The 17654-nt window shown below is 29.2% G+C and overlaps 1 protein-coding gene across 1 annotated transcript; it reads right to left on the reverse strand.

The window, feature by feature from the left end:
* Positions 1-10324: 10324 nt before the first annotated feature.
* LOC130826478 (GATA transcription factor 5-like) lies at positions 10325-12181 on the reverse strand. Its single transcript, XM_057692067.1, has 3 exons — positions 11900-12181; positions 11368-11666; positions 10325-11269 (listed from the first exon to the last, which is right to left on the reverse strand). The coding sequence occupies exons 2-3, from the start codon at positions 11647-11649 to the stop codon at positions 10589-10591; spliced, it is 963 nt and encodes a 320-aa protein (XP_057548050.1). The 5' UTR covers positions 11650-11666; positions 11900-12181; the 3' UTR covers positions 10325-10588.
* Between the last annotated feature and the right edge of the window lie 5473 nt (positions 12182-17654).

The following is a 17654-nucleotide window of genomic DNA, read 5'->3' on the forward strand; positions in this document are numbered from 1 at the left end:
GTGAACGTTCGGTTCATAAACATAAGAAAAAATCTTAGTCGCGTGGTCATACGCTTCTAATATGTTATGTACACCTATTGCTAATTCCCAAGTTGCATCAGCTATGAAACTATCTGTATACTCACTATATATTTGTGTTATTACTGGGCGATAAGCAATCGCCTTTCTTAATAAATCGTTGGTTGAGCCCCAACGTGTAGGAGTATCTAATGACCAATACACTTTTTTAAGTTGGTATTGGTCACATAATTGTTTATATCTTCTTTTTATCTTTCCGGTCCTAAGCCATTTCACTATATCCCTAATTGGTTCTAATAATTCACTTAATTGTTTTATACCTACTTGACAAGATAAGTTAACTATATGCGCACAACAACGTATGTGTAATAAGCTACCCCCAAGGATTAAACTAAAGGCAGGTTCGTTAAACAAAAGTTCTATACATTTAATGTTTGCGGTTGCATTATCAGTTGAACAACAAAATATTTTATCTAATAAGTTCCATTCTCTACATATCTCTACTAATCTATATTTTATGTTTTCACCGGTATGTCTTTCTGGCATTGTCTCAAAAGCAATTATTCTTTTTTGAATAATCCAATTTCGATCTATCCAGTGTGCTGTTACACACATATAAGGTTCTAAACGTGGGGGAGCAGACCAAATGTCAGTTGTTATGCTAACCCTACCATTAAACGATTTAAACATTTCAACTAATTCATAGCGCATTGATTCGTATAATTTAATTGTGCGTCTTTTAAGAGTGCTCCTAGGGATTGCTCTATATTGTGGTTGCAATTGTTGTCTAGTGAGACGCTCGTATGCCCTACTTTCACCGTGGTTAAAAGGCAATTCATCACAAATTACATACCTAGAAAATTCATCAATCATGTCATTACGATTATATCTAAAAGGCATACCTGTGTTGGGAATGTCCCATTGTGTCTGTCGGCTTCCACTTGTGGTCCCGCTGCCGCTTGCTGCATGAGTTTCTTTTGTGATTCCATGCTTCTTTGCCAAATGTTTGTTAAAAGATCCCGTTCCACCACCTAACACGTATTCACAAAACACAGTAAATAAATGTTTATAAAATATGAATATATAATGTATGAATGTATTATGTATGTATAAAAAACTTAAAAAGTATTTACCTCTGGTGAAACTGTATGAAACTAAGGGCTTTACTCCTTGACTTTCACAAATTTGACAAGTGCATAAGAAAATATCTGGATTCTCGGTTGGTTCTTTTGTGAAATACGACCACACATGTGAAACAGCTCTACCACTAGGAGGTGGCATTGCCGGAAAAGGTTGTCTTACTGGTTCATCTTCATCTAAATAAATAATTTAAAATTATAAAACTAAAATTAAATAAATAAATAATTTAAAGTTTAATTAATTTGAAGAATAAAATTATAAAACTAACCGATAGTTTGAAAATTGACTCGTTTACCACGAGCTTGTCTTTGTTGTTGTTGTTCTCCTTGTTCTTCATGTGATCTTGTTGATGACTGTCGAGATATATTTATCCCAATTGGGGTCGTTGGTTCCTCTTCTTGTTCTTCTTCTTCATCAATTAGTATTTCTCTTTCCATTTCTTCTGCATAATTATGTAGCTCCGGGTCGTACCCTTCCGGATAATTATGTTCATAATTATAATTACTAATGGAGGGTGTTGTTGATACCGACGGAGTAGAAGTGGCCTTTCTTTTGGACGAACTGGAACCTCCCAATGATTTTGCCACTTTAGTAACTTTTTTTGTGGCTTTTTTCAAAAATGAAGACATGATTGATAATATTGAAGTAATAATAGAAATATAGAATTAAGAAATAAATAAATAATTAATTATGTAACTAACTAAATTAAGATATAATTAAAAGACTAATTATTTAATTAAGAGAATAATTGCGTAATTAAAGAATTAAGTAGAGAGAGTAGGAGAAGAGATGAGTTGTGAATGAAAATGATTGAAAGTGATGAGTATATATAGAATATATCCCAACGGCTATAAACGGTAACAAACGGCTAGTTTTTTGGCGAACCGGTTCCATGGAACCAGTGGGCCGGTTCAACCGGACCAGTCCCGGTTCCGGTTCCACGGAACCGTTGAGCCGGTTCAACCGGACCGGTTCCGGTTCTAGAACCGGTTCCATGGAACCGTTGGACCGGTTCTCCCGGACCGGTTCCGGTTCCAAACCGCGGGTTTTTTTACCCGGTTCACGACGGTTTTTTCCGGCGGTTTCACGGTTCCGGCAATTTTTTCCGGCGGTTTCACGGTTTCGCGGTTCGGGGCGGTTCGGAACCTGTCGCAAACGGTTCCGGTTCCAAGCGGTTCGGGACCGGTTCAGTTCCGGGTAACCCGCCCCGTGGCCATGCCTATACATATATATATATATATACATATATGTATATATATATATATACATATATATATATATATATATATATATATATATATATATATATATATATATATATATATAAAAGGAAAAGCCGTCATGAATCTGACAAAAAATGAACAACTTTGCCTAAGCTGAAAGCAAAGGCAAACGTATTCATTAAATTATGAGTAATATCCACTTTCAACATTTATCTTCTTCTCTCCCACTACAACTAATTTTTCGCTTTGCGTAAACTTTACCCTAACTTCCATCCAAATCCCTTATACTAATACCAATATACTAATACTCGTACCTACCAAATTGGTTACATACACTATATACTATATACTACTTCATATAATTGCTTCTCACTTTAAATTTACGCAAAATGAGAGTTTTAATTATGTTATTACTTTAATAACTAAATTTAAAGAGATTGAAAAACTTAGTGTAATTATATGAGCTAAAGTTTCTCTTCGAAGACATCTGATAAAAAAATATGAGCTAAAATTTTTTTTCTTTCACTTAATAATTTTCCGGGGGCGGAGTTTCATGAGGTTATATTTAGTCATTTCAGAACATTATGTCATTTCTAAGTGTCATATATAACCCGTCAATACTCCTAATTAATTTGTATTAATTTTCTCCATCAAATTAATAATAATATATGTTTTTCATATCCCTTAGATATAGCCAACCCATTCTCCTAATTAATTTATTTTTTTTTACCAATATTCGATCGGCCCTAGGAACTATGTTCATCTTAAAGTTGATTGGTTTCTAAATGAAGGAGAATTTAGATATTTTCAACTTACGTTATAATCGATTAGTTAATCAATTAAAACTATATAACTACTGCCTACTGGTATTATACTACTATGAACTAATTATCCAATATATCTCCAAGGATCAAAGGCTTGATCTCAAGAATACCCCTTACACAAACACTCAAAACAGAATAATTTAATTACATATTTTTGTAATTTAATTACACTCAAAACAGGTATTTTTCTAAAAAATCTTGCTATATATTTAATTACATATTTTTGTAATATATATGGTTACCACATTTTCCGATTAATTTATTTACTTTAATATTTTTTAGTATTTGTGGTTCTCATATTTTTTTTCACTGATTTTATTATAATATTTTTAATGCTTATTGTTCCTATTTTTTCGCTACTAACTTTATCATTCAATAAAATAATATATCCATAATTTAAAATATTAAATTATTCTAAATATAGTAAAAGTTTTATATAAAAACATTTGATAGAAATAGCGAAAAAACAGAAAGTACACTCTAATAAACTTGAATCGTGAAGAAATACTTTTAATTCATAAATTATTTTAATGCTTAATTATTAATAAAATTTGCCAATTGACACCCTCAATTGTTTATTTTTACTTGTTGATTAAATTGCGAAATATGCCTCACTTTAAAAATTTGCATTTACGAAGAACAATATATATCCAAGTAATATATTGCATTGCCTATGCTTCGTTAAATTTAACCTAATTATTGACCGAAATACTGCCAAACCCTCGCACAAGTCACAACTATCGGTATATACTTACCATTCTCAAATCTCTAACTTTATGTTACCTAAGCTAATTTAAAGTGTACAATTGCTTAGGGCCCTTAAAAAATAATGGTTTTATGTATTAATAAATTTATATAGTTTAACAGTTACGTGTATATTATTTGATGATATGTCTTTCTGTGATATTGTTAATAACGGATTTAAAACCTACCAACGTAAAATTTTGACCTTTTTTTTACTATTAATATCATTGATGAAGGACTTAAAATTTTGAACATAAAAAAGTGAACAGGATTATATATTTTTTGCTCCGCTTCTACACATGTAGGGACTAGAAAGTTACTCTCTCAGTCCCTTTGATATAATAATAGATCATTGAATTGTTTAAATGATATTAAAGAATAATTGAAATATATAGATAAAAATATAATAAAGTGATGAGAATAATTCTATAAAAAGAAAGTAGCAATATAAAAAATACATATTAAAATAAAAAAGTAAGGCGTTTCAAAGAGAAAGAGAGAGTATATAAAGGTAATTCAGTTACAATAATTTAGCAAAAAAACAAAGTTCACATGATCCTCCACCCTTGGCTCCCTACCCTTATTAAACTATTTCACGGAAATTTCATTGCATGAGTCACTCACTCACTTAAACACCTATAATTCTCAACCAATTTAAAATTTTATTTTTTTAAATAATTCTTAAACACCTATAATTCTCAACCAATTTAAAATTTTATTTTTTTTAAATAATTCTAAATTTGTGAATGTCTTTATCATTATGGTACTAAAAGTCAATATTTGACATAATCCTTTGGCGGCCGTGATTTTCCAAATTCTATCTTAATTTGTCCACTTTTTCAATTTGTGTTGTCAAGTCTATATTGACACATCATCATTGTAATTAGTGACTTTGGTTTAGTATTTTAAAATTTAAAATTCGAACCTAGTTGATTATTTGATTATTTTGCTATACATTTGTTTGACTGTGTAAAAAAATTGAAAAATTATAATTTTTTTGACAAATAAAGAATTCATTTACCATAATAAAGCCAATATAAGAGAAACTCTTGTGTGGATTTGGTGCACAGTAAAATAGTGTGAACCAAGTTTTAACACTCTTATTCCTACTTTCTTTACTTCACTCTTTATTTACATACTCCAAAGTAACTAGAAAAAAAACTTTTTGAAAAAGTTATTTAATTCATTTTATTTTAATTTTTTTTTGTCAAACGATTTTCTAATAACACAAAACAAAAAACTTTTCAAATAGGGTATAAACCCAGATATCCAGAATTCTCCCAACTAATTGCATCAGTGTGAAAGTGAGGTCCACCTTCTAGGAAGAGTTTCTCCACCTCACTCTTCATATGCATGGGAGAAGTCGGGATATCCCAAAAAAGTCACACACGATGTTACAAGAATTTGGCTTAAAAAGCTACGACAAAAGGAACAAGCAAAACAACAAGTTAAGCCAACAAGCGAAAAGGCTCAACAACAGGTTCCTCAACCAGAGTGCAGTGGCCCCATTTGGAGATAGAGAGGCGAATCTGATTTTGGAGTCAGCTTTGATAGTGTCTACTACCCTCCCTACTGTCATTACCTTCTTCTGTCATATCGCATCGTTTCTTACTCTCTCCAGATAGCATATACAAAGTTGCAAGAGATTGCAGCTATGAGTCGCGATTTTGCTTTAGGTAAGCGACATTTTCGAAGTATGTCTTTCATGTTCCCAATGTTTCAGTTTACGCCCATCCAATTTGTAAGTGCTTTCGTGCATTGAACGCTGAATTTACACTTGAAGAAGAGGTGCTCAATCGTTTCGGTTTGCATTCCACAAATGGAGCACAAATCATCATCCACCACACCCATGCTTTTGATCCGATGTTTTATTTTGAGTCTTTCATGGTAGGCGAGCCAAACCATAAAGCGGCTTCTTAGAATGACTGCTCGGTTCCACATTGCGGTAACCCAACATATTTTATCTGTGGTCCCCATTAGATCTCTGTACACGGCATCGATGGAGTATTTCGGGCTTTTCATCCAGTCCCTTAGAGTCTCCTTCACCCCACATAGTTTTTTTACCTATAGAGAGTCTTGCATTGTGCTGATGTGCCAGACTGTTTTGCCTACATCTGCTAAGTTCCATATTTGCAAGTTCCTGATTTCAAGCCCTCCCTCCTTTTTAGGCTTGCAAACCTTCTCCCAATTCACATTCCCTAGCGCTCTATTGTCAGTTTCCCCGTGCCAAAGGTATGAGCGACACACAACATTGATTTGGTTTATGACTCTTTTAGGAAGAATACTAGTTTGACCCTAGTAGTTAGAGATGCTTATAAGGATTGAGTTGACCAGCTGAAGTTTGGCTGTACAGGAGAGGTTCTTGGCAAACCATGAACGAATCTACGAGGTATTCACAATCAACAGTTGCATACCGTTTGGATGTGAGGGGCATTCTTAGGTATTTTACATGTAGGCTCTCAAAAGTAAAGTCTAGGGTGCTAGCTGCATGCATCCTGAAGTTATCATTGACCCTTGCGAGGTAGATACCTGATTTAGAGTAATTGGCTTCGAGGCTCAAGCTTGAGGAGAAAAGCTACACCCCTTGGTAGAGGGTCTGAATTGATTGCGTATCTCCTTTACAAAACAATATCAAGTCATTCGCGAACACTAGGTGGTTTAGTTTCAATGTGGAGCATCTAGGGTGGAACTTGAAATCCTCAACTTCATCTTCTGCTTTGAGAATCCTCAAAAGGTATTTCATGCCTATGACAAAAAGTAGGGGAGACATGGGATTACCTCGCCTAACTCCACGTTTAGCCTTAAAGGGTTTCAGAGGGTTACCATGCATTATTAGGGAGTATTGGGAGGAGGAAACACAGGTCATAACTCTCTTTACAAACCAGGTAGGAAAGTTGAGAGTAGTCATCATGTCCTTTAGGAAGTCCCAGTTCAAAGTATCATAATCTTTCCGAAGATCCATATTAATGAGGCAACTAGGCATGCAACTTCGTTTTCCATAGTGCTTTACCACATCTTGGCACAAGAGGATATTGTGAAGAAAGCTGCAACCTTCCGCAAACGCGCCTTGATTAGGGCTGATGATGGCCCCTAGGACTAGCTTCAGCCTACTACATATGAGCTTGGTGATGTATTTGTAGATGACGTTACAGCATGAGATAGATCGGTAGTTCCCTGGGCCTTTTGGGCACTGTGTCTTTAGGATTAGAGTGATTGTCGTCACGTTCCAGGCCTTCGGGAGGACCCCAAAATCAAAGTACTCCTAAATTGCTCTGGTTACGTCCGCACCTACCACTAGCCAAGAAGCTTTGTAGAAGCCACTATTGAACCCATCTATGCCAGGGGCTTTATCCTCAGGGATGCTCCATAGGGCCTTTTTTATTTCTGCCTCAGAGCACGACAAGGACAGAAGGTTTTGTTGGGTTGTTGTGAGGACTGGACCCTTGTACAATATTCATGTTGATAAGACGTTTATTTTCAATATCGTTGCATAAGAGATCTATGTAGTATTTTTGAAAAATCTCTTGGATCCTAGCCTAGTCACTGATGGTCTCCGAACCCATGTGAAGCATATTGATGGTGTTTGCTTTATGTCTGTGCTTAATGGACTGATGAAAGAACCTGGTGTTTTCATCTCCCATGGCAAGCCAGGAAATTTTAGCCTTTTGCCGTAGCGCCAAAATTAAATATTATTTTAATTGTAAAAAATATTTTTTTCTCCTAATAAAATTTTGATTCGATTTTCATGTATCGCTCAATACCATTAAAAAAAGTCGACATTTATACACGGTCCTTCTTAACCGTAAATAGTAGCATTGAAAATGGAAGTTTTGTAAATTCATTATATTTATTCCTAATACAACTTAGAAATGCTTTTTTTTCAATGTCAAAAGTGGACTTGGTATTGTTTACTAAATGTATAGTGTTAGTTGCCTCTACATGTCATGCACGTATAATCCTCTCAACTTGTAATTCTACTCTTTTTCATGCCATGTTATGTCCATTATTTATTTGACAAATTAGGAGTTTAGACCACATAATTTTAAAACTTTTATGGAATAAATCATAAACTTTACACATCTCTAAAACTTTTTTACAACAAAAAATCTCTCTAATTAATATAGACTTTTGCTATTGCCTATATATTTAATTAGCAATACTTTTTAAAATACGCATATTAATGACATTTTTAACAGGTAGTATTTCAAGCTACACATAAATAAAATTCATAAATAATTTATTTGTTAAAATTATATATTGAAATGAAACTTAAAAGTTTTCATATGACTATTTTTATCAGAATATAATTAATAAAAGTCAAAGTAATGTAAGTATAAAAAACGGATGAATTATAATTTTAACTTATAATTGAAAATATATTTAATTTCTAATTTGTATATGAGAAGATTTTTTATACTATTTTATCAAAAGTTTTTTGAAAATATACTAGTCCAACCCATGCTAAGTTTTTACTTAATCTACTAATAAAATATCATAAGATAATATTTGTATGTAATATTCTCTATTAATTAAATAGTTGGTTTGATTAACATAGAAAATATGCACAACTTTTTTATTCGGAATTCAATTGATCAACCATACAAGGACGAACTAACCAATAGGCCGCTTTTAATTATTGAAATGGAAGTACTCCTCTTCCCTAGAAGATTTGTTAAATTCAACAATATTTAATAGTTTTGGGTATCTAGCATTTAGAGAAAAGTGAATTGTGAGACTTAAAATATACTTCCTCCGCTCTTTTTTTTTCCATTTACTTTTTTACAGTTTTTAATATAAATTTTCAATTTCAATAAATCTAAATATAAATAATAAAAAATTATAAAAAATAAAAATAAAAAAGTATACATTAAGACGAATCTAATGAGATCTCACAGAGATATATTTCATCTTCTAAATAATATATGTCAAAAACATAATTTAAATTTCTCTCTCTTAAGGTAGAATATTTCAAATGAAAATAACATTAGAGAACAAAGAAAGTAACATTTAAAATGAGAATTTTTTTTGAATTTAGAGTCATAATGTTTAAATCTCTTTTTTTTTTGTTTTTTTAATATTATTATGGGTTACTATTATTCAACCTTTTTTTAATCTTATTCATAGTTTTTATAAGTAGAATATATAGGGTAAGATGATGATGGTAATACTAATAACAATCGAGTTCAAATGAGACTTTGAGATTAATAAAATTTTATCTCTTGTGTATGAATGTTAGTTAAAATTTTTTAACTAAATTCTCAACCTTAAATATCTAAATTTTTAATTCACTCATATGCTCAGTTACATAGGATCTTATGTTATTCATATTGTTGTATATTTTCATAATATTAAATTTTTATAATTTTTTTTTGTAATAACTAGATATAAAATAAAACAATCGAATTAATGCATTAGACCGTATAAAAAAAGTATTTAGATGCAAGTTTAAAAAAACGTTGGTTTAAAATAGTTACTAAACTCTGATTTTTCGTTATTCAATGCATTATTTTGTTCTTTAATAAGTTTAATAATTAGGTATAACTAAAATTATAAAAATTTGATATTATAAAAATAAACATTAAAACTAATCAATTAAAGCTATAATTTTTTCTTATATAGATATTGAAAAAGTAAATTAAAGCTATAATTTTTTCTTATATAGATATTGTAAAAAATATTTCCTCTAATTAAATAATTTTAATTATGAGTTTTTAAAAATTCTAAAAAGTTGAGTATATATTAAGACGAATCTTTCAAATGTTTTTCTCATTTACTTTTTTCGCAGATTCCATTGCAAACTAAAAAATTAAATAATTTTAATCATGAATTTTTAAAAATTTTAAAAGTTTGAGTATATATTAAGACGAATTTATCAAGATTCCACAAAAATATTTTTTTTTATAAATCGACGAGAAATTGTAGTTAAAGTTAGTCATTAAAATTCGTAAATTCTGTTTGAAAAAAACATATGAAAACGAAGGGAGTATTTATAACATTCTTTAAAATATATTGAGAAAAAATATATATATTGAATAATATTTTTATTAGATTGAAGACTTTTTTAATTTTAAAATTATTTATTAGGTTGAACATTTTCTGAAATAAAAATTTAAAATTTAAAAATACTTCTATTATCTTAGGAGATATATCACATCAAAATAATTGAGGAATGACACGTGGGGCACAATAGTTTAGGCCGCCCTTAGTGGGCACTCAAAGTCATAAATTAGCATGAACCTAATTATATTTCCACCACCACCACCACAAAATACAATAAAATTTAAATTCATAAAAAGTAATTCAAAAATTCAATTTAAGGTCTAGAAAATAAATAGTATTTTATAGTATTACTCCACTAAAAGTTAAACAAATAAAGAAAAATCAACCTACTAACTAAAATTAAATAGAAGTTTTTTTAAATATAAACTACAACAAATTTAATTATACTAAGCAAAAATATTATTACCACTATAAAATACTAATACTAAAAACTAGAAATACTAAAAAAAATTTTAACTTCTCCCTCTAAAATCTGTTGCAACTAACCTGCCTACCGACGCCAACCACCACCAAAATTGTATATAAAACCGGTTCATCCTAAATTTTAAATCCCCGACCCGGTTCACGATTTTTTCTCTCTTAACTACTCAAAACCGATGGAGTTGAACCGGTTTCAGACACGGTTCCTTCCTTTTTCTTCCTCATTTCTAACACCTTACGGTGGCTATTTGAATGCATTTCGCTAGAAAAAGTTGGGCTACAAGCCGGTCTATATTCGGGAAATAGTCGGCCCGATTTGAACCGGACTCCACATGCATTACACAATGTTTTTGGACCGTTTGGACCGGCTCTCCATTGCGGCGTTTTTGTTACTTGACAGTGGGTACATCTTCTTTGAACCGGCGGGTTTTCACCCACTGCCGACGGTACAGCCGGTTTTTTCTTCTGCTTTTTTGGGGCCGGTTTTCCAAACCCAAATATCATCCCCATGTTGTAAACCGGGGGAGGAAATAAAAGGGTTGAAACCGGTGATGACGACGATGAAGACGACGACGACTCGGTTTTTGACGATGAATTAAAACTCCATGAAAAGTTTTCTGACCTTGACCGTTTGCTTCTAGGTTTCACTGGAACCGCTGATGTCAAACCGGGAACTCTAACAAAAACCGGTTCATTAACCGGTTCAACCCGGCTCATGGAATTAAACCCGGTTTTGCTTTTATACCCTTCTAAAACTGGATTTGGACATGCATAAGTATGTTCTGGGATAGAATCATCCATAAAATGTGACCACAATTCAAGTTCTTGCATAGCATCCGCCTGTAAAATTTCATGAAAAATTTTCGAAAAATTATCACCCAACCCATCAGACAAAAAAATTATTAAATTTTTTTTTGAAAAAATAAAATTACCCTCACCGGAATTGCAAGGTCGGCAGAAAAATTGATGAAATTAGAGTTAAAATCATCAACATGGTCTTGAGAAGAGAAGGAATTTGAAGAGTCTTTTTCTTCTTCTTCCTCAAACCCATCAATATTTTCTTCATTTGGGAGGTCAAAAAACTCGTCAATGGAGAATTCTTCGTTGGGTAAACCAGTAACACACACATAATCCTCTGTATAACCTTGTGGGTTGCTCGATTTCATGGCTAACTCCGTCGAATAGCATGATTTTAGCGCTCTTGCTTCCATGCACTCCATTTATAAGGAGTAATTTTCTACACAAAACAAACGTTTTAGAATAACTTAATTAAATTAATGGGTGCAAATTGAAGGGCGTTTCTTCAATATTCGAAAATTAATTGTTAGTAAATTGAAAGAATATATAAATATATATATATATATATATATATATATATATATATATATATATATATATATATATATATATATAAATATATACATGTAAGAACAGTTCATTAATTAAAATCAAAATTACAATTAAAATTACCTGGGTTTGAAATTGGGATGAAAATTTGTGGGTTTGAATTGAAATGAAAAATTGAGGAGAGAGAAAGAGAAAAAAAAAAGGTTGGGTAGAAGTTGGAGTATAGTTGAAACTTGAAAGAAATGGATATGAGGGGAAAGAGGAGGAAATGAGAACTAAAAGAAAGGCTAATTCAAGGCGGGATAGGTGGGTGAGTTAATGGTTTATCTTCAAAAATGAGACTTTTTTCCCTCTCTCTCTCTCACTAACTTTATATCCTTTTACCCTTTTTTATTTTTTATTTTTATTTTTAAAAATTTTTTGAAGGAAAAAAATAGAAGAATATCATGATTCATGTGATAATTAAGGAAAAATAATATTTTGAATTTTTAATAGTTAGCTATAGATAGAAACACAAAATATTAATTATATTAATGTTATGTGATTTTGACAATTAATAAGTTTTTGAACATTTTTTTATTAGACTAAGGAAAAATATAGAAAAGGATATTACTGGTTAAAGCTAATCTTGTCGAATCACACCTTGCCGCAAACTATAAAAAAAGTCGACAAATAAAACTGTGCTATCCCGTTAATATGGTATAATTAAAGTTCAATATATGTAACATTTAAGCTCTTTACGTCACAACTCAAACAAATATCAAAATTAATATGTATATATTTTATTTGTTTCAATTTACTCGCAATATTGAAAATACTTATACAATTCACTTATCTCCCTTAATTTATAATTAATTTGTAATCTATAAGTTAAAACATAATGGAGTGAGATTTTGTTTGATTCATCTCAATGCAAAGATTATTAATATCAAATTTTTATAATTTTCTATTATACATAATTATAAATATTAAGGATTAAATTAGTACATTGAACCGCGTAAAAAAGCAAACATTGTAAGTATTTTAGAACGAACGGATTACAATTTAATCTTCTACCAAAAACGTTGAGATTTGGTTCAATTATATTTCTTTGTATGGTTTATCACAAAATTAATTTGATTTCTTAGTATTGGTGTATTAAATATAATTTTTGAAAATGGCCATAATAACATAGATTTTTGAATTCAAATTATTGTACTTAAAAGAAAAGTTTTGAACACCCATTTTATGGTGGATTGTGGCAAGTTCTTTTATAAATTTATGCACTTGATAATCTTATTCCTATAATTTATACTTTTATTGAAACTTGCTTCATATATATATATATATATATATATATATATATATATATATATATATATATATATATATTTATTATTTTAACTTGCACGCTTTATTATTACCGAGTTTGAATGTAATTATTTGTGTAGATATTGTTTTCTCAATTTTTAAAAGCTTATATACATTATTGTAAAGAATAGTTTTAATTTTTTTTTGTGTATATCGGAATATTTGTCATTTTATGCACGTGTTAATCTTATTCCTTAGTCTTGTTGGTTCATAAAATCATGAATTTTCCCACATTTAGTTCTTATAAAAACATGGTCTTGCTTGATTTTAGGATTCATTAAATGCCCACTTCCATTATCATCATCTAACTAATTTCTTGGTATTCTTTAAATCACACTCTTATCTTCATTTTTAAACAATTTTTACTAATTGAAAAACTATCGTTCAAAAATAATGGTTGATGGATAAAAAGTAAAAGTTTATTATTCATTACCTTTATTCTTTCTATATAACTTAAATTTTTCACAACAACACAATAATTCTCATTTTAAATTTTGCTTTCAATAATCAAAAAGAAGTAATCCATAGTCGTTGAACAACACAAAAGATGAGTAAATTGAATAAATAAGTGAATAAGTATATGTATATAAGATTAAAAGAAGATTTGTGAAAATTAATTTATTTACCACATAAACTTAATTATTAAATGTTTGTAGTTGTTATGATATTATCATTATCAAAGTTACTAATAAATAACTTATTATACAATAATATTAAAATATATACTTTTAGTAATTATTGATAATTGTGACAAATAAATTTTAAAAAGTCTTCAATTATGATAAATAGGTGGAAGGATTTACTTGAGAAAATAGTTAAATTAGTTAGCTTATTCATTATATGATATGATGATGATTTATAATCTAAGTTAAAATAAAGATTTACATGTATATTATTGTTTTGGTTTATGTAAGGAAATATTGTATTTTAATAGAGCATTACATATAGTTATAGTTAATCAACAAATATTACATATTTTAATGAATTAATTGATTCCCTAAATATTAAGTCAAATATCAAAAGTTTCCCTGACAATAATAGACTAAAGGCGGGAAAATTTTAATGACAGTGTAACACGTGTCTCAAGTTGTTTCTTCATTAGTATATTTTATTGATTATTGATTATTGATTATTGATTGATTGATTAATTGCTTCCCTAAATATCAAGTCAAATATCAAAAGTTTCCCTGACAATAATAGACTAAAGGCGGGAAAATTTTAATGACAGTGTGACACGTGTCTCAAGTTGTTTCTTCATTAGTATATTTTATTGATTATTGATTATTGATTATTAATGATTATTGATGATTGATTGATTATTTTAAAATTGTAAGTGATCACTTTAATTAGATAATTGATCAATTTAACACAAAAAGTGTATAATTAGCCCAATAAAAATAGTTTTACCATGAAACTATCTCATATTAATGAAATTTCTTTTTGGTATTGTTTATATAAAAATTTTCAAATTGTCCCATGAATTAAATTGGTTTTTTTATTTGGGGTAGGCTAGCGAAACTCTACAACATAGAAAATGAATTATTTCGTAAGTGATGAGAATCAAATCTTATTTTAAGAATGAAAAAGCCCTTAATCATCAGACTAAACCATCATTCTTAATTTAATTAAAAATTATAAAATAATAAATTCTCAAAAGAGAAGGTCTCATTAGTAATAAAATTACCAATATTGGGCTAGGCCAATAGACACCTATTTTTAAACTTAGAGTAATCATTTATCGTTTTAAAGCGGTCCATTTTTATAGCCTAGCTTAAGTTAATCACTTATAATCTAAAAGCGATCAATTAAAATAATAAATTAATTATATAGACTTATCTCATACTAAGACGGTCACATACAAGATTGGTCACATACAAGATTGGTAAAATAATATATTTAAAAAAATTATGAAGAGACATATTCTTGAATTCTAATGAGAGGTAGGCCATGATTTAGATCAATGTATTGTTCCATGTAGATTATTCAACATCATTTCATGGGCCCAATCCATTTATATATAGTTGGGTCCCAATGTCATTTGCAATTAGTTATCATTTTCTTTTCTTTTTTTTTTAAGTAAAGATTTTATTTTATTTATCGTGCCTATAAATTGCAACCACTGATGTATGAGTATTGAATACTGAGTAGTCGTATTGGAATACTTCTCTTTTTTCCCATGCTATATATTGGGCGCACCCTCGTATATAAGTAGACCAGTAAATATTCTAGAGGTCGTAAATCGTAATAATGACTAATGAGTTGTAATCGTTGACTTTGGTAATTTGTTTGACTTTGAGTATAAATTATACCTTTTTTATCTCATCAAATTTGTAATATTTATTATTTTAGCCTTTTTTACTTAATTTGCATAAATTTATTGTTGGCCAATAATTCACCACTTCTTTTTACTCTTATTTATATATTTTAATTATTTTTAGTTTATCCATATAATTTACTCACTCTCTTTATTTATTATTATTATTCATCTTTTTTCTTGAAAATCATCCATTTTTCTTTAATGTAAATCTAATAGAACAGAGCGAATGGTGTGATTTTAAAACAGTAGAAAATCGAGAAACTTTATCTTAGTGCATATTGAAATAGTATTTACTAATGTTAATATATATTGGTAAATAACTAGATCAAGTGTGAAGTAATTAATAATTATAGAGTAAAAATTAGTGCATAATAAAATCAGTGTGTAATAAGTTTATAATTAAGATATATGATGATGTTAGATTATCAACTTTTTGATATTATTATTAAAATATTTAGAGTTGGTCTTTATCTTGAGTTATAACTAACTTTTGGAATTTGACTTTTCTTATTGCTTTAAGCTAGATAAAATGGTCATTCATTGAATATTATAGAACCTAGATTTAAACCCTAGTTTTTTTTTTTTTTTTTTTTTTTTTTTTTTAATTTTTTTTTCATGGTTAGATTTAATTAGAGCTAAAGAATTTTGAATTTTAAGAGTATATAGGGTCTAGAGATTGTAAATGGATCTAATATTTTGTGTTTGACATACATCAACTTTGTATGATCTTTGAAATTATTAAAAAAGAAACGAGAAGAGGATCGATTGTTGATGGTAAACTACAACTTATCGGTCCAAGACAATACTCATATCATATGGTTGTAAACTGAATCGCAAGAACAATATAAGTTTTTTCAACATAATTTTGACCTAATATGAAAATCTGCGTAATTTTTAAAAGGTCAACTATCCTACAATATATACACTAAGGATATCTAATAATAAATTTTTTAGCTAATAGACTTATTTGAATAGAAAATGCATATTGTTGACATGAATAATATTATTTATGATATTTAGATTTTTTTTTTCAGATCTCAACTCGCACCATTGCACAGTGTATTTTTAATTAATAATTCTTTATTCTAAACTATAAGTTTTCAAACAAACTTATGGAATAAGAAACTTGTTATTAAAATCGCAATTTCGATCTACGATTCTATGATTTTACAATCTATAAATCAGCGAGAGATCCAAATTAGAGGTAGAAGCGTAAAGTTGGTAGAATCTTACAATTTCAATTGTAACAAATTCTTTATAGGAAGGATCATAATACGATTTTACGTTGCTACATTTTAACAATCTGATTCAATAAATTTAGTCTCAATTATTATTAAAATGTTCTTATGTGCCAAATTATATTAATCTCATTCCCATATACAGATATCACGTATGTTTCAAATTTCCAATAATTATAATTTTTTAAAATATAAATTTTTTTATCATATGAAATTTCAAACTAATTACTGAAAATTTGTCTGTTTTATTTATAAAAATAAAATCAAAGAAAGTTTAAATCACAAATCTCAACTTTTAAAATGAATAATTATGATCAGATATCAAATATTTTAGCATATTTAATTTTAGTTGTAGATTAATACAACCATCGATTTAATTCCATTGATTTGATCCTACGTCTCTGAACGAGGTTAAGTAAAATTCTGATCTAACAACTTTTCATATAAAGGTTTTAAACACGAGCGAATTCAGGATACTAGTTGTGTATGGTTGTCAACTATTCATCTGTACATGCATCTTTGCGATTTTTTTAAAAAATTATGGATTATACTAATAGTTGAAGGTTTTCTCTTTCACCTCCTAAACATCGAGTTTAATTTTTATAACTTACAAGAAGATCATTTCACCTTTCTAATTTACATGTAAGAATTCTCCAAATTTACCTCCAATAGAATAAATTAATTTGAGACACTTCTCTTTTAGAATAACCTCATGACTAAACACATTTCCAAATGAATAGTCATTTAATAATGCATTACTATAACTAAAGATTTGTATTCTAACACGAAAAGAGCCCATAAAGAAACAAATAAAATTAGACAATTTGAGTAGATATACTATTATACGTACAAGTATATCACATCAAACATAAATAGTTGAGATTTGAAATGGTGCGTTTGCTATAAGTGGGCACTTTTAATTTTAAGTCATAAATTAGCATGATGACAATAACATTTTCACCACCACAAATCC

The sequence above is a fragment of the Amaranthus tricolor genome, chromosome 1 (genome assembly GCF_026212465.1).
Source record: "Amaranthus tricolor cultivar Red isolate AtriRed21 chromosome 1, ASM2621246v1, whole genome shotgun sequence".
NCBI classification, from domain to species: domain Eukaryota; kingdom Viridiplantae; phylum Streptophyta; class Magnoliopsida; order Caryophyllales; family Amaranthaceae; genus Amaranthus; species Amaranthus tricolor.